Here is a 24,522-nt window from a genome sequence, read left to right as displayed (position 1 = left end):
ATTGTGAGGCCGTCGGGGGGTCTGCCACCCCCCAGGGCTGCGCGATGTCTCTCTTGGCCACCATCATCCCCAATGTTACCCAGAGGCGGCCGTGCCGGGACAAGTCAGTAGGCTCCCACACATTGAGGAGGCATCGCCGCGGCTCCGGCAGCACCGAGACCTCCAGCACCTGTGACACAGTGCGCATGACCTGACGCCAATAGGTGTGTATAACTGAACAATCCCAGAATGTGTGGAAGAGTGTGCCCTCCTCCCCGCAGCCTCGCAAGCAGAAGGGGTCCGGGGATCGATGTATGCGGTGAAGCAGAGTCCTGGTGTAATATGTTCTGTGTAGAACTTTGAGTTGGATGAGCCTCATTCTAGCCGATATGCCCGCCTCCTTAGGGGACGCCAGTGCCTCGTTCCATTCATGTTCATCCAGCTCGCCCACTTCCTGCTCCCATTTCTCCTTTAGAGGCACTAGCGGGTCTGGGGAATTGTTAAGGAGTTTTCGGTAAGTGAGGGAGGTGGCCTTTTCTATCATGTAATCCGTCAGAAGGCGATCTTCTAGCGGGGAGGACTCGGGGAGAGTCGATCCCGTCGGGATAGCTGCCAGTAATACATGACGGATTTGGACATACCGGTAGGTTTCATGTGGCCCTAGGTCATAGATTTCCTTCAGTCGGGCGAAGGTAATGACTTCCCCACGCTCCCACATGTCCCCAACCGTAGAGATGCCGATATCGTCCCAACGGGAGAACCCCTTACTGGTCCGAAGATTGCCTAGGGCTCGTGTGTCCCAGAGTGGAGTGAGCTTGGTGAGTGTCTTTCCACCCTAGCGCAGCGGTGGCTGCGTGCCAGGTAGCCACTGTGAGCCTAGTTGGGCCCTTCAGCGGTCTGAGTTTCCGTCTGTCATAAAGCGGTGCCAGCAGGTTATTGGTGCCCAGTTGGGCCCTGTCTGCCTGGAACGCTGGATCCGATTGCGATGCATGCAGCCACTGGTTGATCGGTCTGAGCTGTGCCGCCCAGTAGTAGAGATAAAGGTTGGGGAGTGCGATGCCGCCCTCGTACCAGCTCCTACATAGTTTGGTGTGTGCTATGCGCGCCGGGCGGTTGCCCCATAGCAGACCAGAGACCACTGCCGCCACCCTCTTGAAGTATTTTTGGGGTACAGCAAATGGGGTATTGTCTAGGATATATAGGAAGCGGGGCAGGGATTTCATCTTAAACAGGGCTGCTTTCCCTAGCATCGTCAACGGTAATCCCGCCCAGAAGCTTGCATCTTGTTTGAGGCGGTCCAGCGGTGGCATGAGGTTCAGTTTTTCGTGTTCTGCCGGGTCACCCGTGACGTGGATACCGAGGTACTTGAATGAGGAGCCGGCCAACCGCAGCGGGCAGTCCGGACCAAGCGTTGGGTGACCACCCGTCAGGGTGTACAATTCTGATTTACTCCAATTAATAGTGTAGCCTGACATCTCTCCGTGGTCATTACAGAGGCGCAAGAGGGCCGGTATGCCTTGATCGGGGTCCGTCAGGTACACCAGCATATCGTCCGCGTAAAGCGATATGCGGTCCTCCCAGCCCTCCCTCCATTTAATCCCTTTAAGTAAAGGGGTAGTCCTGATGCGGATAGCCAGAGGCTCCAGTGAGAGTGCAAAAAGAAGGGGGGAAAGAGGGCATCCTTGTCGGGTGCCACGCCTGAGTGGGAAGGAGCGTGAAATGTGGCCGTTTGCTACCACGTGTGCTACCGGTGCAGTGTACAACAATTTGATCCAGGAGATGAAGACGGGTCCGAATCCCATATAATGAAGAACCTCAAAGAGATAGGCCCACTCCACCATGTCGAAGGCCATTTTCGCGTCAAGTGCCAATATAGCTGCAGGTTCGCCTATGTCATCCGCTTTAGCTAGCACCCCGTGCACCCGTCTGAGATTGAGCGAGGTGTTCCTGTGGGGCATGAACCCTGACTGGTCCGGGTGGATAAGATCGGACAGATGAGGCATGAGACGATTTGCCAGAAGCTTTGCTAGAATTTTGCTTTCTGCGTTGAGCAAAGATATAGGGTGGTATGAGGAGCATTCCCCAGGGGGCTTACCGGGCTTAGGAATAGCCACGATCGTGGCTGTCCGTTGGTCCAATGGGAGCATCCCCTTACCACGACACTCTTCATACATTTGGAGCAGGTACGGGCTAAGAACGTCTGTACGTGCTTGGAACCATTCGACTGGGATGCCGTTTGGCCCTAGCGCTTTGCCCGTACGGAGGGCCCCAATGGCTATCCGCAGTTCGTCAGCGGTAAATGGTGCCTCCAGCTCTGTTACGGCCTCCGGTGGTAGTGTTGGGATGTTTATGTCATATAGTGTGCTTTGGGCTGCAATCGCAGTGATGTCCCGTTCCGGAGTGTATACTTTTTCAAAATGGGTAGCCAGTGCCTCTACCACGCGATCCGGGTCCGTCTGAGTATTTCCCTCCTCGTCTCTCACCTGCTGGATCCCTCTGGAGCTACCCCCTCTCTTATCGAGCCAGGCCAACATCTTTTCCGCTTTGTCTCCAACATCATATACTCGATTCTTTGTATCTGAGATGTGGCCTTGTGTGATGAGCCTAGCGTGGTCTGTATATAGGCGCTGAGCAAGTGCGAGTGCATGTGTTGTGTCATCCGTGGGGTCTGCTTCATGGGCAGTGGTGGCTTCACGCAGCCGGAGCTCAAGGGCCGCGTGCTCAGCTGCCTGTTCTCTTCTATGTGACGTTATAGAACTGATAGCTTGCCCCCTCAAGACTGTCTTGTAGGCCTCCCAGAGGACCTCAGCTGAGGCTGCGGTCGGTTCGTTTTCCATGAAGTAATGTGTCGTGGCGGTCTGCAGGGCCTTCTTGACCTTAGGGACCTTAAGATAAGAGGCGCGTATGGGGAAGACGCGGCGGCGTGTTCGTGTCCGTGAGGTGATGGTGAGAGTCAGTGGTGAGTGGTCTGAGATGCCCCTAGGGTGTATGAGCACCTCCTCCACGCGCTGTAACCCATCCCCTAACGCCAGGAAGTGATCAATGCGGGATAGACTATTGTGGACGGTGGAGTGGAATGTATACTGTCGCAGTGTAGGGTGAACATGGCGCCACACGTCTACCAGCCCTAGTGCCTCTGTGAAGCGCTTAAACCTGGAGGGACCCCCCGGGAGGGCAGTTGCTGGGAACTTGTCGAGCTGTGGGTCTGCAGTTGCATTGAAGTCCCCGCCTAGAAGCATGTCTCCCTCGGGGAGGGACAGTAAGAAGTCACCCAAGGCTGGTAACTTCACCGAGTGTAATGAAGGTGGGATGTAAACTGAGACTACTGTTAAGGGGCGCCCGTCCCATTGTCCTGCCACTGCCGCAAAACAGCCCTGTGTGTCAGTCCTAGTGCTAAGGGTGATGAAGTTGGAAGATTTTCTAAGTAGGATGCCTGTACCCCGGGACCCAGTGGAGAATTCCGAGTGGGCTAACATTGTATACCCCCTTCTGTCCAGGGCCTTAGTAGCGCTACCCATTAGGTGGGTCTCTTGGAGGAGTATTAGGTCAGGTTTGTGACGTTTCACCTCGGACAGAACGAGGCCGCGTTTCACTTTATCACCTAGGCCTCGCACGTTCTAGGCAAGGAGTTTGAGGGAGGAGCCGCCCATTCGCGTCCCCTCCACTCTTATTACGTTAGGCTGTACATCCCCCATCAGTAAACATCAGAAACATAAGCCATCGGAATAGATTCCACCTCCCCAGCAACATTTCAATAAGCATCATAGCACATTGTACAGTTTGCGATCGAGTCTGTGAATGTCCCGTAAAAACGAACAAACCCCCTCTCAACCCCCCCCACCCTGCCTCCCTGCCAAACGGACTCAGAACTGCCCGCCACCCCAACTTAGCAGAGCGCTTATCCCATGCCAAAAACAGAGTACTTGCGCGTCAGGGGAGAGTGTCCCCCAAAGCAGGCGGTCCCTCTGCTGTCCTCGGGTTGTCCGGGCCAGCGTCCAAGAACGACTTGATGAACAATCGTAGTGGGAGTAAAGTCCAGGTCACACATTCAGTCCCTCACGGTGGTGTCATTCGCCTCCAGCGGCCCCAACGTGGTCCTGCGATGGCGATCCATTTGCGCTGCCCCTGGTCGACGATTGTGAGCCCGGCTGGCTCTCCTCTCCCGTCCTGTTGCGTCGACGGCTGGAAGTGCGGTCCACCGTGCGCCACCCATCCAGCCATTCTCTTGCGGACTCCGCCGAGTCAAAGAACCAGACCTTCTTATCGGCCACCACTCTCAATCGGGCCGGAAACAACATGGAGTACGGCAGTTCTTGGTCGCGGAGTGATTTTTTAACCTCGAAGAAGGTCCTCCTTTTGCGGGTGACCTCTGCCGTGTAGTCCGGGAAGAAGGATATCCGTGCATTTTGGATTTGGACGGGCGGTGCCACCCTGGCTGCCTGGAGGACTGCATCGCGGTCTCTAAAGTTAAAGAGTCTTGCCAGGATGGGGCGCGGGGTGGCCCCCGGCGTAGGTGTTCCTCCAGGGACCCGGTGGGCCCGCTCTACTGTAAAGAAGTTGGAGAGTCCCTTCGGGGCCAGTTTTGTCTTTATAAGTTCCTCAACATACAGATCCATGGCTCCCTTTGTTTCCGACTCCGGAACTCCCAAGATACGGACATTGTTGCGTCTGGAACGCCCTTCCTGGTCGTCCAGCTTGCTCTTAAGAAGTTTATTGTCCGCCTGCAGTCTCTCCATTGCCACTTGTAGGTCGGAAACGTCCTCTATCAATGATTTAGTCACCACCTCCACCTGCTTCACCCTTTCGCTCATTTTCTGGAGGTCGGCTCTAATAAGGGTAACCTCGGCTGCAGTCGAGCCCACAGTGGCCTGTACCTGCTCCAGTGCGCGCAGTACATCGTCCAGCGTGGCCTTTTTTGTCCCGTCGTTGTCCGCGCCCTTTCCCAGTGATTTGCGCTGCTCAGGTTGAGTGGACGTCTGGTTGTCATAAGCATTTTTTCCAAGCTTCGCCTGAGCGGCGGTCTGTCGTGGCCCCTTCCCCGCCATTTTCCCTTTGCGGCGAGACACCGTTTATGATGGAGCGGGCCGGACGCCCGTAGCCGTCCGCTTGGGGGGGGGGGGTTATACAGAAGGTTCAGACTGGGTATAGGCCAGGGGTCGCTGACGATGGCAAGGTGCTGCCGGCGGCCGCGGAGCTGTTGCGGTCTCGGCAAGTTCAGGCAAGATGGCGACTGGTGCCTCGCAAGTCCCACGGTGTATGTCGAGTGCAGCAAAGGGGGGCACCACGGCGTAGCGCCACTGGATATGCCGCGTGAAGGGTGAAGTGGTCGCCGGGAAGGATTGCCAGCCGGTGGTGTCGAGTGTTGTCGTCAGCGGCTACTTCCAGTTGGTCGTGCCGGGGAGGGTAGACTTCCGCCCGGCCCAGGGATCCACTCGACACCGGTGCTCGCCTCGTGCTACCAGGCCTTTCGTCCGTGAGGGGCGCGGACGAGGTTTCGTCCCGTTGCTGGGGTCTGAGCGCTCCCAAATTTTTCTTGCGTGCGCCGTTCGGTCACCGCACCCAGGACACCCCTTCCGGAATGATCAGTGAACGGATAGGCATGCGGATTGTTGCGGGATGCCGCCTTGCTACGGGAGCCTCTCTAGGTTGCTGCCGCCATCATCGGCTGCTAGCCACACCCCTCGTCAATCGGTTTTTGATACACTTTAGAGCGGAGTAGAAGACTTAGGGTACTCTCTTTATGGGAGACTTGACTTTCTAAACCTTTCCCTTTGTGGCCACTCTATGCTTCTTCGACTCTTACTTATATGACTTAGTTGATTTGAACTCAATATATTAATGCATCAATCAATATGAATTGATACTCAATGATTTTGCCTACTGTAAACGTTAACCTTTACTAAACCTTTATGATGTGATACCTTAACCATTCTCTGTCTTCATTGAGAACCGTAATGTGATTATGGGTATTTAAATGTGTTGATTTGTTGATCACCCTAAGTTTTGAAATGTAATTCATCAAATAGCGCTTTATGGGCCATTCTATTTGCACAAGGAAAAGTGCTGACACTTTCCAGATATGTGCTACAACCTTCTGTTTTAACGTAATGTCACAGAGCAAGGTTTACCACACAGTTTGCACTGCCACACTCATGTCTGTGTTGTCATGAAATTTTACATTACCTTGAGCTTCCCAAAGAAGGGAAACGTGGATATAATGGGTCACCTCTTTTCCTTTCTTTACTGATAAGAGGCGAGGCCTTTGAGGAGGTTAAAGTAGGTAAAGTACTATTTGAACCAAAAGCATGTAGATAAGGTAGCTATGGATCATGTGTAGGCTTAATTAATAAGGCTGGCCCTGGTAAGACAAGTATCTGAGATTCTGGAGGTGAACTTTTTCATGGTTCTGTTCAAAACATTCAAAGGCCATAAGAAATCAATGCACTTGGCATGGGGGTTTTAGAAATGGGGGTCTCTAATTGGCAGTGGCTTGCACCCTGTCCAAGTAGGGACCCTATTTCTAGTCAGGTTAAGGGAGTTATACTCCCAAGATAACCCCTTGCTCACCCCCTTGGTAATTTACACGAGCAGTCAGGCTTATCTCAGCGGCAATTTGTAATGCATGTGTACATTCACACAGTCTAACACAGTGAAAACACTGCAAAAGGACACCCCACGACTTTAGAAAAAATATGTATCAAACTTTATCTGAATAAACCAAGACCAAAACGACAAAAATCCACCAAACACAAATCAAGATATCACTTTTAAAAAGGTTCAAAATAGTTTAGTCCATAGGAAACTATGAATGTGTCATTTTTATCACAAAGTACCTGGTATGCCTCATAATCAAAGACGAAAACAGGCACAGGGGAGGTGAGGCACTGGAAAAGCAAAGAGATGTGTCTGTTCCTTAATGCCAGGGGAGGTGATGCATCTGTTCCTTACTGCTAGGGGAGATGATGCGTCGGTTCCTTGCTGCAGCACAGAGGAGGAAATGCATCGGTTGCTTACTGTCAGGGCAGGTGATGCTTCGGTTCCATACTGAGAGGGGAGGTGATGCATCGGTTTCCTGATAATCGGCCTTGGTTCCTTACTGCTGTGCAATGTCGATGATGAACTTGGTGCACAGGTGCATTGTTTCGAAAATATGAGCGTGATGGGTCGATGCGGTGGCAAAACTACTGCGTCAATTTTACAGCCGCGAAGCAAGTGATGCGTCGATTTCCTCAGCTGCACAGCAGGGTGTGTGTCGAAGTCGAAGCGGGTGTCAAGACATTGATGACACAATGCTCAGGGACACAGGCTGCAGTGATCTTTTGGCTGCACAGCAGGCACTGCGCCGATTCTCCAGCCACAACGTGGCAATATGTTGGTTTTTCAACCGCACAGCGTTGCTGTGGCAGGAAAAACAGGCACTGAAGGTTGATGTGTGGATTTTCTTCAGTCCTTTGACACATAGCCCCCTCCAAGGGTCCTGAACTGGAATTTGCACCACTTGGCAGGTCAGAACTCCCAGCAGAGGAGTTCAGGGCTGTTGGTGAAGTCTTTGATGGCCCTGAGACTTCTTAGCAGGAGCCAATCAGACACAAGCTCTTGGAGAACCTTGGCAAGCAGGATACAGAAAGCAAAAGTCCAGTCCTTTTACTGCCCAAGACAGAAGCAGCAAACAGTAGGCCGGCACAGCATGGCAACAAGCAGAGTGGCAGTTCCCCTTCTCCAGCTCTTCTTCTTGGCAAAATCTCCTCTTAGTCTAAAAGTATTCTGAAGTTATAGTGTTACAGCTCCAGTACTTATGCCCTTTTCTGCCTTTGAAGTAGTCAAACTTCAAAGGAAAGTCTTTGTAGTGCACAAGACCCTGTCTTTGCCTGACCTGGCTCCAGATGCCCTACAGTGGGACCCTACACAGCTTTGTGTGAGGACAGCCACAGCCCTACTCAGGTGTCAGTGACAACTCCTCCCACCTCTCTTGCTCAGGAAGATTCATCAGCCTGGTAATGGGCCATCAGGATATGCAAGGCACACTTCACCTCCCTTTGTGTAACTGTTTGGAGTGAATGCACAAACTACTCAACTGTCACCCTCCTTCAGATGTGGATTCCACAGACCTGCAGAGGCACAGAATGCTAAAGCAAGAAAATGCCCACTTTCTAAAAGTGGCATTTTCAAATCTGCTATTTAAAAACCACCTTCACTAAAATATGTATTCTTAAATTGTGAGTTCAGTGACCCCAAACTCCCAACCTCTGCCTTTTTCCAATTGGAAGTTACACTTGTAAGAGGTTACAAGGCAGCTCCAGTGATAACCTATGGGAGAGATAGTCCTTGGAATTATGAAAAACAAAATTAGCAGTATTTCACTGTCAGTACTTGTAAAACACACCAGCACATGTCCTACCTTTTAAATACACTGCACCCTGTCCATGGGGCTTGGGCCTACCTTAGGGGTGCCTTACATGTAGTAAAAGAGAAGGTTTGGGCCTAAAAAGTGGGTGCACTTGCTAGGTGGACATGGCAGTTTAAAACTGTACACACAGACATGGTTGCAGGACTGCTCATGTGGGTGGCACAATCCGTGCTGCAGGCCCTCTAATACCAATTGATTTACTATTGATTTACCAAAAAATAAAATATGTCAATCATGGAACAATGATAATTTCAATATGGAGCACCTGCACATTTGCACTGATCAACAGTGGTAAATTGCCCAGAGTTCTAAAATCATCAAAAACATGTCAGAATGAATATAAGGAAGAAGGCAAAAGGCTTGGGGATATCTCTGTAAAAATGGACCAGGTCCAACAGGGGCTGTATAAGAACAAATACCTTGACATATACGATCCCCTGGTCTGTAGTTTGTAAAATAGCAGAGGAGATCTGAAATGCCAGTGAACATGGATATTCTGACTGGTTGCATCTAGGCCAAGAGTCATAAGATCCTTTTCCTTAAAACAGAGTTAGTGAATGCTGGCTACCCTTAACATTATCATGATGACATAATTTGACATTATTAAGAGGATAGCGACACCCATCATTTTGTTCCCATTTTCCAAGAACCTTGTTGACTCCGGAAAAAACATTTCAAAGCAACATAAATACATTTCTTGCTAAATGTTGATGGGCCAGTAAACTAATTTGTATGTTTACAAAAGAGCTGCACAATCTTAAAGGTTTTAGTGTGTCCTGTTTCTTAATTTACCAAGGTTATTACAACACGTCCAGACTAACACAAATCCCTCAATGAAGAAATGGTAACTTGGGCTCTAGGTCAGCAACCAAGGTTCATGTTGAATCAGAATCAGAATTATATGGCCATTCAAACTAACTATTACTAAAAATATAAGCACCCTACCAGCTAAATATAGTCAACCCAAGGGATCCATCATGGCTTTTGTTTAGATCATCCTCAATGACATGGTCCTGGTGCTACTGCATGTGCTGCACTAAAGGTACCACGCCTGTGGGACATAATAATCTACACAAAGGTATTTCACTGTTTGGATTTGACTTGTTTGCTGCACAGAATGGATTACCTGTGTCTTCAGTTCCTTCTCTGCCTCCTCTCTGCATTTTTTGAACTCCCGCTCGTCGATCTTCTGGCGGACCTGCTGCAGGTGCGCCAGTCTGCGCTGCTCTCTGTGCTTCTCCTCCTCAGACAAGGTTTGCACCCTCTGGCTTGCGTCCTGCTGTGCTCCCTGCCTCGCCTTCATTGCCTGAATCCTCTTGGTGACCTGTTCCTTTAACTTCCTCTCTTCATTCTGGAAGTGTTGCTGTGTTTTCTGCCTGAAAAAAGGATGTTTCTTTACTTATCAAGCGTGGCCCACTGTTCACAGATTATAAACATGTTAAAAACTGATTCTTTGTCTAATTTACCCTTTGAGTCCGAGCAGGATAGGATACCTCTTTTGTATTTTCAGTATAGGTTTGCACTTGCATTAATAATGGGAAAAAATAGGGAACATTTGCTGTTGATTAAAGGGCATGTATTCTTTTCGGCCGCAAATGGCTAGCATTCACCAGTCTTAGCTAAATATCAATTAAACACCACTCCAGAAAGGAAATAAAAACTATAGACGTGCTGAGCAATTTTAATTTTTTCTTGCGAGCGTCACAGTTTTGGCTCATCAAACATCTTGGAAATGTTGCCTGCACATATATATTTATTTCCCTTTTCAACACTGCCTCCCCCCCCCCCCCCCCCCCACCCCCAGAACCTTCCTGCAGCGGAAAAATACACCCTTTTTCAAGTGCTTAATACTTCACTATTTAAACTCCTTAGGACTTTCATTTTACATTTACTTTTACACTTGATAAGCAACAACCACTTAATCTGTGCAAATGTTTGCTTTTTCCGAATTTTAACACAGCTTTTAGATAGTAGTGAAGTGCATTGAAGTGCCTTAAGATGACCTGTTGGTGATATGCACCACACTTAAGTAATCAAAGATGGAGCACGGGGAGGAGAGGCATTTCTCTAGAACCACACACTACACCACATGGCTCCTCTGGGACCTGCAATCATGAGTTCCAAACCCCTATAAAGGATGAGCAACCACACCTCTCCTAGACGTTGGTCTATTCTAGGCTCAAGCAATATGAGGATACTGAAGGTAATCCATTGCGGCGCAGATCCAACAAACGCCTTCTCTCCCCCACTTCGAGAAGAAGCTGAAGACCGGTCTCTTCAAGAAACACCTCATCGAGAAGTAACCACCAAGATGCCTCACCCCTTATGGATGGCAACAAATGAAGACGTATTTATTTGTAAGCATCTTACGTGCCCTTACTTTGTACCTCCAATTTATTGTACAGCATTCTACTGCTTCTTAGCTAAGTTCATGCTTTATAGAGGCTTACAAAAATGTGTACTTCCCAATGACAAGAGGCCAGGGTCTGTAGACAATTTCAATTTTTGCTCTGAAGGAAAACTTGGGAAAAGTTGAATCTACAAACAATTTCTAGTCCAAAATTGTCTCTCTCTTTTATGTCTAAATCATGCATGGAACTGTTTGAACACTCTGTGTGTTTTTCACCAGGATAGATTCGAGTCCGTTTACCATAAAGGGTTGAAAATGCATTGCACTTGTTAAACAGTAGCTCTCTATATGTATCTCAACTTATAGATGAAATGTCTTAGGTGGGGGTGTAAAACTTCACCTAGAATAATCCTAGGACAGGCCGGGAAGGGCCTGGATAACGCGCCTTCAGTGCTCCATCACATTGAAGTTTAAGTATATTTAAAAACTCTTTCATATGGCAGCCTTTCGTGTCAGCACACGTGTCTATACATTTATAAACAATGATGACCTACAAAAGTGAATGCAAGCTTCAGAATACTTCTATGAACGTGAATATAAAGATTAATTTGAACATCTATTTGAAACCATCATTACAAATCCTAAACAGTTATCAATCCAGACCTTAAAAATGGTATTCTCTTCGGGACATGGATAAGACTGGGCTTCAGGGGAACAGTTGGCTTCCACATGCAATGATTAACCTGCCCATGGTTAGAGCCTGGGTGTTTCAAACATCATGCATCCTTATCTTGGAGCAATGCCTTCTACTCAGGGGTTTGTCTACTCTTAGTTTGGAGTCACTTTAGTTAAACATGGGAGATTATGGGATATCCCATTAATTGACCCAAAGGAAACATGATGCGGATCCTGATTCTAGAAGGCAAGCGAAGAGCAGGGAAGCGAAGCTGCTGACAGCAACGATGGCATTGATTTGGCAGCTCAGCATAACAAAAAGCCTAGGACTCAATAATTGAAACTGTGGTTTCATTAGTGAGAATCAACTAGAGCACCAGAATGACTGATCCCTATACGGATGCCATGTGCATGATTTAGAGTTTTCTAAGGAGTTTGGATTGGACTAATACCCCATTCAATAATGGATTCTTGTTTACCCTGCCCGCAAAAGTGCTAACATTACCCATACCTAAATACAACCACTGGCGTGTGTGGCAGTTATGAGATGGAACTTGTGCCTAACTGGGGTTTGCAAACACAAGGAGATGATGGACGGAGCATTGAAACTTTTCAGACACTCACGCCCCAGTGACAGATCTGGGTTGAATCCATCATCGTTATTTTGCTCACTTTGCCACCCCAGTTCAGACCCAGCCTTATGCGAATCAGTCTTGACCCTGTTCCTCATGGGAACAGTGCAGACCAAACTGCCAAGCCAACTCCTCCCTGGACCAGAAACAAGCATCCTGGGACTGATTTCCGGGTAACCCCCTCATCATCCAGGCTGGCTTGAATCTAGTGGCAACACGAGCAAGAGACCCACGTCTGCACATTCCCTGCCAACTTAGGGCAAACAAAGCAAACACAAGGAGATGATGGACGAAGCGCTGAAACCTTTCATACACTCACCCCAGTCACAGATCTGGGTTGAATTCATCATCTTCTTTAGCGACTTCGCCACCCCAGATCTCTTGACTGGGGGTGAATGCTTTGATTTGTTCTGCATTTCGTCCATCATTTGTGTGTCTTTTGTCTTTGCAGCATGAGGTGAAGGCACTGTATAAGTGTTTGTCCTCCTGAGAGACGCAGGAGATAATTGATGAAATAGAGTAGAAAGTGTTTACGAAGGTAAGTAACTATCTAATCCCAATTTCCTCACCTTCTGAATTATCCCAGGAGCTAGACTGGGTCCTGATCTTTACCTAGTAATTATTCCAAAGTGCTACTAGGTGGTACGATTAGGCACTACATAGATGCGGCCCCTGTGCATTGATGTTAGTTTTACTTTGAAACTATTCACTGCTCTCAGACATGGATCAACTGTGCCAGATTTCAAAAGTGACCATGCAAAATCTAAACTGGGACCTTTTAGAACCTTCAATGTCCACTCCACAGAACAGCGATGAGGGAGGGTATTGAGTAGTATGTGATTAGATAGAATATCCACCAGAACAAGAGTTACCAAAGGTAAGTAACTTGTTTTTCTGATATATTCCTGTAATCACCGATTCCTTACCTCTTGAACAGATACCAAGCCAGTACCTCACAAAAGATGGGAGTGGACTTACTCAATGAAGTATTGTAGGACAAAGTGGGCACTTGCATACTTGATTGTAAAGATTGTGATACCTAGTGAAGGTGTGTATGAGCACCCACATAGCAGCAGGGTAGATGTCTAACACTGGAACTCCTCTAGCCAATGCTCAAGTGGCAATTTTGGCTCCAGTGGGGAATGAACCCAAAGGTTCTCAGGGGGCTCCTTTTTCGGCAAGGACATAGCATATGTTTATGCACAGGATGATCCACTGAGACAAAGTTCTGTTTCTGTCCAGTCTTTTTCTTTCAAAGAACTGGAAATGATGATAAAAAGCTGGCCACTCACTCAATGATCCTTGGTGCAATTGATGTAAAAGCAAAGGGCTTTTTTTGGGGTTCAACCAGTAAAGCCTCTCTTGCTCCTTAGAAAGGTGAGGAGAGCAAAAAAAAGCAGGGAGAACGGTGGACTGTCTGATGTGGAAGAGCAACCCAATCCTTGGTAGAAAGAAAGGCTCCTGATCTCCACCTCTCCAAGTTGACCACCCAAACTTATACACAATCAGCACTACTGTGAGCTGTGGTTGGGTTAGGGAAAATGACCTCCTGCAGTCAGAATCGCGTCCAACAGACATCACCAAAGGTTCTAGGCTGCCTCTTCTGAGATATAGATGTTGCCTACGAGGCAACCTCAGCTGCGCCGACTGTAGGTAGAGGTTCTACTGCACAACCCACATTTGCTAATCAGCATGTGGGGTCAGCAGGATGCATGAGGTCAAAATGGCAAGAAGCTTCTGAACCATCCAAGCTGCATCCCAGCCCTAAACTTTGTGATCATAACCTGAATGTCATGGACTCACTGCAGGGGTGAAAGGCCTTGAACACCACCTTCTCTCTGGGTTGCCCCTATGAATGGAATTGCCTGAATAGGTTGCATTTGGAGTTTCAGTTCATTGATGGTAAACTGCCGGGAATGACAGAAGGGTGACAGTTGTCTCAACATGGTCCATGAATGACTGTGGCAAGCCCACTTTTAACATCCAGCCGGTAAGGAATGGGAATATGTGTTTCCCTGACCTGCAAAGATGCGCAGCAACAACTGCCATCCTCTTTATAAACACCCGAAAGGCTGATTTAAGGCCGAATGACAGCAAGGTAAACTACAGGTATTCTGACCCCAATACAAACCGAAGGAAGGGTCTGTGGTACTGCAGGTGGGCACACGCAATTATGAATCCTGCAAGTTCAACAACACATTCCAGTCTTCTAGATCCAGGGAGAAAATAATCTGGGCCAGAATCAAGTTTCTGAACTGTCCTTCCAAAGCAAGGTGTTCAGAAATCCAAGGTCTACTATTAGCCTGAGTCCTCTGATTTTTTCTGACACCACAAAGTACGAGGAGTGAAACACCCTCCCCTTCTTTACATTTCAAACCCTGCCTGTGGTCCACAGGGCTGAAGTAACATGATAGAAACAGGTCCCACTTGGACATTTTGCACTTATGCAAAGATTTGTCTCTCAACTTCTCACCTGAGAATGGTGAATTGGAGCAGGACCAGATCTGGAGAGAAAACTGGCTCATGTTGTAAAGCAAGAGTGACTCCATTGATTGGAGTGCACTTCACCCCACTTTTTGGGCTCAGCAATGTACAATTTCACCACCCTGATGCCTTTGGGTCCATTAAGTAGCACTTGTCACAGGTCTTCAAGTTGTGTTTAAATCCAGGACGCCACAGGCAAGCATCATGTGGATCTGTAACCAACAGTTACTTCATGCAATCAGTCTTTGGGAAAACATTTTTCTAGCACACTGCCTGGAAAAACAAGTTTAGCGTCAGTGAAACAGCAACTAATTTTTGTAAGTGGAGCTCCCCATCCAAGGCAAAGAATATCAGTGTGGCGGGGTAGTGTCTATGTAGATCTCTGGCCCATCACTTCCAAGGCATTGTGCGGCAGCTGTGGAACCCCTTGGGACCACATATTTGCACGTGTGTGGAGCTGCTAGAAAATATTCTGTGTCCTCTATGGTGCCGGGGAGAATTCAAAAGGGAGGAAACAGGGTTTAGAAGTATTCAACATAAAAAGAACATAAATCCAATGATCCACTGTTCAGGCTGTGAGGAGCCTCTTCTGTTTCCACAGACAGGTTTAACCAACCTTGGTATCTCCACCCAGTTTAGAGAACAATGCCTTCCACCATGAACCGTATACTACTTTTGTGGCTACATTTCTCAATTATAACCCTGTGAAGCAATGGGAGACATGGTGCAGAACAAATTGCTTGTAAGCTTGTAAGCTAATGAGCTGAATCAAACTGTAGTTTTCTGTTCTTTTTTTCACATTATTACAGCATATTCGCACATGACAATGCATGCCAGTTTTTTTTTAGCTTACAGGCATCCTCACCTGGAATTCTGTTGTACACATTTTAAAACAGTCAAAACTGTACCTTTTCAACCTGTCCCAGAATTTCTCAATCTTCATGTGTTGTCACGATTTTAGTTTCAAGTTCAAGTTCGAGCATTTATAAAGCGCACTACTCACCCAGAGGGTCTCAAGGCGCTTGGGAATGTGAACATTATTTGTCGAATAGCCAGGTTTTAAGTTCTTTTCTGAAGGAGATGTGGTTTTGAGTAAGGCGGAGGTGAGTGGGGAGTGAGTTCCAGGTCTTGGCTGCCAGGAAGGAGAAGGATCTTCCTCCCATGGTGGATTTCCGGATGAGCGGGACTACGGCGAGGGCTTGATTGGACGATCTAAGTTGGCGGGTGGGTTTGTAGAAGGAGAGTCGAGTGTTGAGGCATTCGGGTCCTAAATTGTAGAGGGCCTTGTGTGCGTGGGTGAGAAGACGGAATGTAATTCTTTTGTTAACGGGAAGCCAGTGGAGGTCTTTTAGGTGTCCGGTGATGTGATCTTGGCGAGGGATGTCTAATATGAGTCTCGCTGATGCGTTTTGGATGCGTTGGAGTTTTTTCTGTAATTTTGCTGTGATTCCGGCGTATAATGTATTACTATAATCCAGTCGACTTGTGACCAGTGCGTGGGTGACGGTCTTTCTTGTCTCGAGGGGGATCCAGCGGAAGATCTTTTTGAGGATGCGAAGTAAGTTGAAGCAGGAGGAAGAGACTGCGTTGACTTGTCTGGACATCGAGAGAGAGGAGTCTAGGATGAAGCCAAGGTTACGTGCATGGTCTGTGGGTGTGGGTGCTGTGCCCAGAGCGGGAGGCCACCAAGAGTCGTCCCAGGCAGAGGGGGAAGATCCTAGGATGAGCACCTCCGTTTTGTCTGAGTTGAGTTTTAGGCGGTTGTGTTTCATCCATTCGGCTACTTCTTTCATGCCTTCGTGCAGAATGGTTTTGGTGGTGTTGGGGTCTTTGGTGAGGAAAAGGATCAGCTGGGTATCGTCAGCGTAGGAGATGATATTAAGGTTGTGTTGGCGCGCGATGGATGCGAGTGGGCTCATGTAGACGTTGAAGAGGGTGGGACTGAGTGAGGATCCTTGTGGGACTCCACAGATGACTTCAGTGGCCTCTGAGTTGAATGGGGGAAGTCGGACTCTCTGAGTTCTCCCAGCTAGGAAAGAGATGGTCCAGTCCAGGGCTTTACCTTGAATGCCGATGTTGCTGAGGCGTTGTATGAGAGTGCAGTGGCAGACTGTGTCGAAAGCGGCTGAGAGGTCGAGTAGAATGAGGGCCACTGTTTCTCCGTTGTCCAGTACAGTTCAGATGTCGTCAGTTGCTGCAATGAGGGCGGTTTCGGTGCTGTGTTTGGCCCGAAATCCGGACTGAGAGGGGTCGAGGGAGTTGTTGGATTCAAGGAAGGCGGCGAGCTGGCTATTGACGGCTTTCTCAATGACTTTGGCCGGGAATGGGAGGAGGGATATGGGTCGGTAGTTTTTAAGTTCAGAGGGGTCTGCTGTGGGTTTCTTCAAAAGGGCGCTGAGTTCGGCATGTTTCCAGCTTTCTGGGAAGGTGGCAGAGTTGAACGAGCAGTTGATGACATCACGGAGATGGGGTGCGATGATGGAGTCGGCTTTGTTGAACATGTGATGGGGGCAGGGGTCAGTTGGCGAGCCAGAGTGGATTGAGTTCATTAAGCGGATGGTGTCTTCAGTGGTGATTGGGTTCCAGGCGCTAAGGATGTTAGTTGGTGGAGTAGGATCTGAGGGGGGTGGGTAGTGTTGATCGCTGGAAGTGTTCTCGAAGCTGTTGTGGATGTCGGCAATTTTGTTATAGAAGAAGGAGGATAACTCATCGCAGAGGTCTTGGGAGGGAGTGATGTCGTTAGATGCTGCGGTGGGGTTGGTGAATTCTTTGACGATGTTGAAAAGTTCCTTGCTATTGTGAGAGTTGTTGTCGAGACGATCCTTGAATGCTGACTTCTTGGCTGAGCGAATCAGTTGGTGGTGTTTGCGGGTGGCTACCTTGAGGGTGGCCATGTTGTCATTGGTTGGGTTTTTTCTCCATGTTTTCTCCAGGGCGCGGCATAGCTTCTTGGATTTTTTTAGGTCATCATTGAACCAGGGAGCCTTTTTGCTGGCTGATTTGATCTGGTGCTTTTTCAGGGTTGCTAATTCGTCAGCACTGTGGGTGATCCATTGCTTGAGATTGGTGGCCGCTAGGTTAGGGTCCAATGAGAGGGTGGGAGGGTTTTGGTTGAGTGAAGCGAGGAGTTGGTCGGAGGTGATTTTGTTCCAGTTTCTCAGAGGAATAGGTTGTGGGCGGTTGTGGGTCAGGGTGGTTTTGTAGCTGAAGTGCACACAGCTGTGGTCCATCCAGTGGAGAGCTGTGGTGCGGTCGAAGGAGATGTGCTTGCTGGAGGTGAAGATAGGGTCGAGCGTGTGTCCGGCTATATGGGTGGGGGTATCAACAAGTTGTTTGAGTCCGAGGTTGTTCAGGTTGTCCAGAAGGGTGGTGGTGTTGCTTTCGTGTTTGTTTTCAAGGTGGTAGTTGAGGTCTCCTAAAAGAATGTAGTTCTCGGAGGCGAGGGCATGTGGGGTGATGAATTCTGTTATGTCATCGCTGAATTGAGTGCGGGTGCCTGGAGGTCTGTAAATGAGGGTGCCTCTGAGTGTGGTCCTAGGGTCGGTGTGGATCTGAAAGTGGAGATGTTCAGCGGTTGTAAGATTTTCGTCGGAGCTAGTCGTGATTTTGATGGTGTTCCTATGAATGATGGCGATGCCTCCTCCTGTCTGAATGGTGCGGTCTTTACGGATAATCTTGTTAGCGTCCGGTATGGCTATGGCGATGTCGGGTGCTGAAGATGTGTTCATCCATGTTTCTGTGAGGAAGGCGATGTCTGGTGACACAGTGTCGAGTAGGTCCCAGAGTTCAGTTGCGTGTCTGTGGACTGAGCGGGTGTTAAGCAGGATGCATTTCAGGCGGTCAGAGTCAGTGCTTTGTACAGAGGGAGTGGATTTGGTGATGGTCCTGGAGCAATTGAACGTGCAGGAGAGGCAGGCGAAAGGGCCGTGGGTACGTCCAGGGGTGGCAAAGCAGCAATGAGGTGTGCGTCCGGGGTTGAGGGCGAGGAGAGTTGCGGCATCATAAGTGACTCTAGTGAGCACATTTTGTTTGTTATGCATACAATAAAAAGTAAAGTCTCTACTCACACCGGATTCTGTTTAGCAATTTATATTGTGACACACTTTCCTCTGGAAACATTTTGATTTTTCCCCTTCACTTCACTCTGTGTGTGGCCAAAACCAGAGTTGGACCAATTAAATGCACAGAAACAATTGTAGCTTAGTAATATTTAGGTTGGTCTAAAAAAGTTATCAAGTCCACCCTCCAGTGAGGTGATTTTCTTAGAACAATGCAATGCTGAAGCTTTTGTTGCATGCAGTATCCAAAATGATTGGTACTGACAAAAGAAGGCAGCTGCTTTGGTCATAATATTTTTATCCCTCAATTCCAAAAGAAAGAATCCAACCCCGTCCATGCAAGTCATTCCACCAGGGTTTTAAAGTTTATATTTTTGTTAGTCAGCATAAAATGACAATGGATCTCAACTGCAATGGTGTGCAGAAGAATCAAATGTTGTTACATCATTTTTAGGAGAAAGGTCACGAAAATCTTGCTCAATATAAGGAAAAAGCATTGGCAAAGCCAATAGGTTTCGCCTATGCAAAATCTATTGGCTTTGTCAATGTTTTGTTACATTTTGTACAAGTAGCACGAGCTGCTATGCAACATGGCTTAAAGTAAAAAATAAAAACAAAGAAGTACTGTGATGCTGTAACGTTGACAGGGTCATAACACTTTTTCCCCCTTTCAGCCATATTGCACAAAACCAATATGACATAAAGAAAAAAAAGTGTCAAGACGCAGGCTACGCTGGCGGCATCATAGCACTTTTTGTTTTTAGTTTAAGCCAAGCTGTGCATCATGTAAAAACCATTGAAAAGTCAATAGATTTTGCAAAGGCGAAACCTATTGGCTTTGTCATTGCTTGGTTAACTTTTTTGCAAAAATAACAGTTGATGGACAGAATGCAGAACAATGTCATACATTCACCCCAGTACAGAGATCTGGGCCTAAATCCATCGTTGTTTTTGCACTCCACACCACCCCAGTTCAGACATGACCATATGTAAATGTAAATGTAAATGTAAATGTATAGGCATTTATATAGCGCACTACTTACCCGTAGGGTCCCAAGGCGCTTCGACCGCTGCGAAACCCTTCCTGGCTTCCCTGAGAGATGGTCCCTTAATGGGTATCTCCAGGGTGAGACCAGGCAACCCCGGCGGTCTGGTGGGGCCGTTAGTGAAGATGAGGCAAGCTAATGCCCAGAGTTGCCGAGTGTGATCGCTGATCAGAGTGGGCACCGAGGCGAGAGAATTATCGAGTCCGCTGACCCTGGTCCAGAAACCTGCCACGCCGGGAATCGAACCCTGGTCCCGGGCCGTCCTCTGCTCTCGGGTCTGCCGCCTCTAACCAGTGAGCCACACTACTTCACTTATATGCAAATCAGCCTTGACCCTGTGCCTCATGGGAACAGTCGAGCCCGAACTGCCAAGCCATGTCTTTCCTGGACCGGAATCAAGCATCCTAGGACCGGTTTCTGGCTATCAGCCGTCTTCAGCCATGTTTGCAATAAATAACAAAAGGCTACCTTAACCGGTTCCATGCTGATGACGGAACCGCTCTGTCATCTGCCTCGGTCGCGCTGTGCTGATGACGGAGCGGTTCCGTCATGGCCCGCTCGCCGCTCCTGCGCGCGGCGCGTTCTATTGAGCGGGCGGGGCCATGACGGAACCGCTCCGTCATAAGCACAGCGCAATCGAGGCTGGTGACGGAGCAGGTCCGTCACCAGCATGAGAGCGCCGCTTGGCCCCCCCTCCCCCCTAGCGCTGCGGCGGAATTGCTGCTGCAGCGAAGGGGTTAAGGAGCCTAAGGACACTGACCACAGGAAGCAGTACTTGGTCCATGCTCCATGGCAGGAACACGAAGGGATGAAGACTGAATCCCAGGGGGAAGCCATAGGCGAGAAGGAGGCACCGACAAGTAGCAAGCAAGGAAACGAGAATGACATGAGAGCCAACCAATGGTAAGTAATGAGCAGGCTCCCAGCGCCTTTTAAACTTTTTATTTAAGAACAATAGCTTTTGCTGACCATCCATACACGCTGTATGCAAACCTAAAAATCGAGCCCTATGGAACACCAAGAGTTCAAGGGCTGAAAGTGGTGAGATAGACACAATTCTTCTATTAGGAGTTTGCTGCTTAGAAAGGAGTTGAACCTCTGTAAGGTGACATCTGATAAATCTTTGACTTATTGTAGGTGGAGTGCTCAGATATTTTAATGTACTCTGCCAAAAGCAACTTACAGGTCAAGAACATTGAATATCATGGGTTTCCCATGTTCTCCAACCATCCCTGACATGTAACTCTGATGTTTCAATATTGCTCACCAGATCACAAGGACTCTAACAGTCCACAATAAGTAGGAGTTCACTACTTCTATTCCGTGCACTTCTGGACCCGTATCCAGCAGACTACAGTGTATATATCAAGCAGAAGGCGACAAGGAGATTCAATTACTTAAACATAAGACCAACTGACCTGTTTGGTATAGGTTTAGTGGAAGATTGCAAGACCTAGCCTTCTCATGTAGGCTCTGCCATTAAATAAACCTAAGCTGTCCTTTTCAGTTGTGGTGCTTGACCTCCTCATTCTCCCAGGAAGCCCTTGAGTGCAGTCAGGGGCTTTCAAGATGGTACCACATGTGTGCCAGCTGTACAGTTTTGGCACTATCTATGAGAGGAGATCACAAAATCCAGCAGCTTCCCATGATCCACCTCTTCTATGTGTCCATTAATAAAAAAGGAAAGCAATGCAAACCTCCTTCAGTCCATTTGCAAGTAATAGCTGGAAGCCAGGTGCCAGTACAAGGTGTGCGAGTGAGTGTATTAATAACCCACAACTGCAGTCTTAAACAATGGGTCAGACTGGCCTGCAGGGCAATCAGGCAGTGCCCGATGGGTCTGGCTGGTGGGTCAGTGTGTGGGCTGCTCTTTTGGCTGTTTGTGGGCCTGTTTTGTAGTTTGCTGGGCAGGTTTTTACTATTAATTCCCTTCTATTTGAACAATGTCTGTAGCAAACTCAAATCCCATGCAATCTTCCATCCCTTGCAAAACACTTATACAGCAGTGTCTTTGTAAGTTTAAAATGGCCCCAATTTGCAAAATTGTGCAACTTTTTTAGATATCTAATTCAGTAATGTAGGTCTGTTAGACCTGGCTCTTTTTGCAGGTTTATCCCCAACCATTTTGCCTTTTGAATCCTATTTTCCTGATCCTGTTTTCGTTGGCTTTACGACTCTGGGCACTTTACTACTGCTGATCAGTGCTAACGTGCATATGCTCTCTGTGTAAATCGTGATTATGATTGGTTATCCATGATTGGCATATTTGATTTACTTGTAAGTCCCTAGTAAAGAGCACTGAGTGGTCCAGGGTCTGTAAATCAAAGCTACTAGTGGGCTTGAGGCACTGGTTGTGCCACCTACATGAGTAGCCCTGTAAATGTATCTTAGACCTACCCCTGCAACGTCTGTGCACTCTGTTGTGAACTGCCATGTTCACTTGGCAAGTGCACCTACTTTTCTTACATGTAAGGCACACCTCAGGTATGCCAAATTTAACCCCATGGGCAGGGTGCAGTGTATGTGAACGGTAGTATATGTGCTGGTGTGTTTTACATATTCTAATAGTGAAATACTGTGTATTTCATTTTTCACTATTGAAAGGCAGTCTGTCCCATAGGATAACATGGGAGCTGCCTTGTAACATGTAGCTTGCCATAGAGAAAAGATAGAGAAATGGAGTTTAGGATCCCTGAACTCAGAATTTAATAACACGCCTTTTAGTAAAGGTGGTTTTTAAATTGTGTGTTTGAAAATGCCACTTTTAGAAAGTAGGCATTTTCTTACTTTACCATTCTGTGTGCCTCTGCCTGTTTGTGTATTCACCATCTGGCTTTGGAGTGACATAAGGTGGGGATGTGCATTCACTCTAGACAGTCACAAGGGGGATGAGGAGTGTCCTGTCTTGCCTGGGTGACTCATTGCTAGGCTGAATAGACCTGGTCTGCATTTAGAGTGGTGGGAGGAGTTTTGCTAGCACATTAATAGGCTGTGTCTCTTTTGCACAATGCTGTCTCCACCCCCTGTCGTCAAGCCGGACCAAGGAGGACAGAACTGTTTGTACTGAGCTCAGAGACTCTGAAGCAAAGAGAATAATGAGAAAATGGGGTATCTGTATGGGACCTTAAACCCCAGGACTTTAGGTAGCTTCTGCAAACAAGATGACCCTGCCAAGAAGCATTGCTGAAGAGCTGTGTGAGGAGTGCTGAAGCACATGGTGACCCCTGCATTTTTATTTACTCTCACCCCAAAAAGTAGCACATCAAAAGCGCTTTTGCTTTCTTACTTTGGTGGGGCGCATCGAGTTGCTTAAGACCAGTGCCTGGTGAGCACTTGCCTGGACTTAGCCCCGCCGTGCGCTTTTTGGATGGGCCGAGGTGGGTGCCATGAGAGGCCGAGTGCTGCACCTCTACATTTGGGCCCCCGTGCTGGGTCTCACATCGCACGGGCTGCAGGTAGCACGCCGCCAGGAGAAGAGACGCTGCTGGAGCCAACTCCTGGTTAGCATAGCTCAGAGGGGTCACAGAGACCAGCAACCTTCAGGCATGGTAGGGGGTGGTGAGACAGCACTGCCTGCCTACCCGCAATCCTTTCAGGCGAACTGGCCTGACTCGAGACAAAAGGCTGTCATTGTCCCAGCTGCTGCGCTGCACCCTCGCGGACAGTGACCTCCTTGGAATTCTGCAGGTGGGGGCTATAGGAAAGTTTCCCTGCCGCCCCCATCGTGTTCGTGCCCTACCATCTTTCCTTACCTTGGGCCATGCCCGGGGGTTTGGGGGGCGCTTGACAAGTTGTATCGTCATGGGGGAAGGCAGTCACCATCGCTTCAGGAACTCCCTTTATCCGAGACAACTCCGTGGATGGGTGACTCATTTACCTCAATCCAGCGAGTTTGCACGCTGGTGCTCCTGCGGCTTACATTTTGGTGGTAACTACCCTCTTTTCACCAAGGTTTTGAAATGACCGTATCGGACCACATTGGAGCACAGGTGCCTTGGCACCCTATAAATTGTATGGTGACTTGTGTGTTGCCTGTGTTTATGAACTGGCATTCCATGACTGAAGGTTTTACTCTGGTTCTTAGGGTGATCTGTTGATGTTTCATGTGGTTGCCTCTGACCTAACTGCTTCATACTTATGCCCTGTTGTTGTGATGTAGGTTGTGATTCCTCATATTTCCAGGACTGGCATAGTATGCCCAGCAGCCATGATTTATGTATGACCTAACCTGCACAATATGTACAGTGATGGTTTAGGGTGTTTTCATGACGTGTGCAACCCAGTATTTACTTTATTACACTAACTGTAATGTTATGACAGTTGCCTAGTTGACAAAGAGATCTATTTAATTGTGGTCTACTTGTTATATATAATATGTGAGATATATTTTCATCAACTTCTGCATGACGTCCCTTTTGAGGTGTATTGGCTGTGTCACTGGTGTGTATTTGTGTTGCCCAAATGCTTTACACATTGCCTCTGGGATAAGCCTGATTGCTCTGCCAACCTACCAAAGGGGTTATCTTGGGTGTGTAACTCCCTTACCCTGACTAGAGTGGTGGGTTCTACCTGGCTTAGGGGCATACCCTACCCAACCAGAAACCCCATTTCTAACAAGGCCAATTTTATTTTAACGCCTGGGCCTATTTTCAGTTTCAGCCCGACCCTGTGGCTTACGAATATGCTGCCTCTCTTTTTACCAGTCTAGAAAAGACTAATCATGCGTTTTTTCCATTGAACATCTTGTCAATTACACAAAGGAGTGCGTGCAGTTTGTTTACAGCGCCTTTCAATGCCACGTTCTCTTTTTGTTAGAGAACACTGGCCAATAATGAACCAGAGGCGCCTATAGGGAGATGCTTCCAACACTGGACATCACAGGCAGATTGTG

General features: G+C 48.1%; 1 protein-coding gene across 1 annotated transcript in view; it reads right to left on the bottom strand.

Moving 5' to 3' along the window:
- C2_1H11orf16 (chromosome 2_1 C11orf16 homolog) overlaps positions 1–24,522 on the bottom strand; it is a 171,762-nt gene that overhangs the window by 7,242 nt on the left and 139,998 nt on the right. The window contains exon 8 of the mRNA XM_086955992.1: positions 9,513–9,762. Within this exon, the coding sequence (XP_086812118.1) occupies positions 9,513–9,762 (250 nt within the window). The remainder of the gene's footprint in view (positions 1–9,512; positions 9,763–24,522) is intronic.

The sequence above is a fragment of the Lissotriton vulgaris genome, chromosome 2_1, assembly GCF_964263255.1.
Source record: "Lissotriton vulgaris chromosome 2_1, aLisVul1.2, whole genome shotgun sequence".
Lineage (NCBI taxonomy): Eukaryota > Metazoa > Chordata > Amphibia > Caudata > Salamandridae > Lissotriton > Lissotriton vulgaris.
The sequence above is the reverse complement of the archived record's forward strand: the minus strand, read 5'-3'. Positions and strand labels throughout refer to the sequence as shown.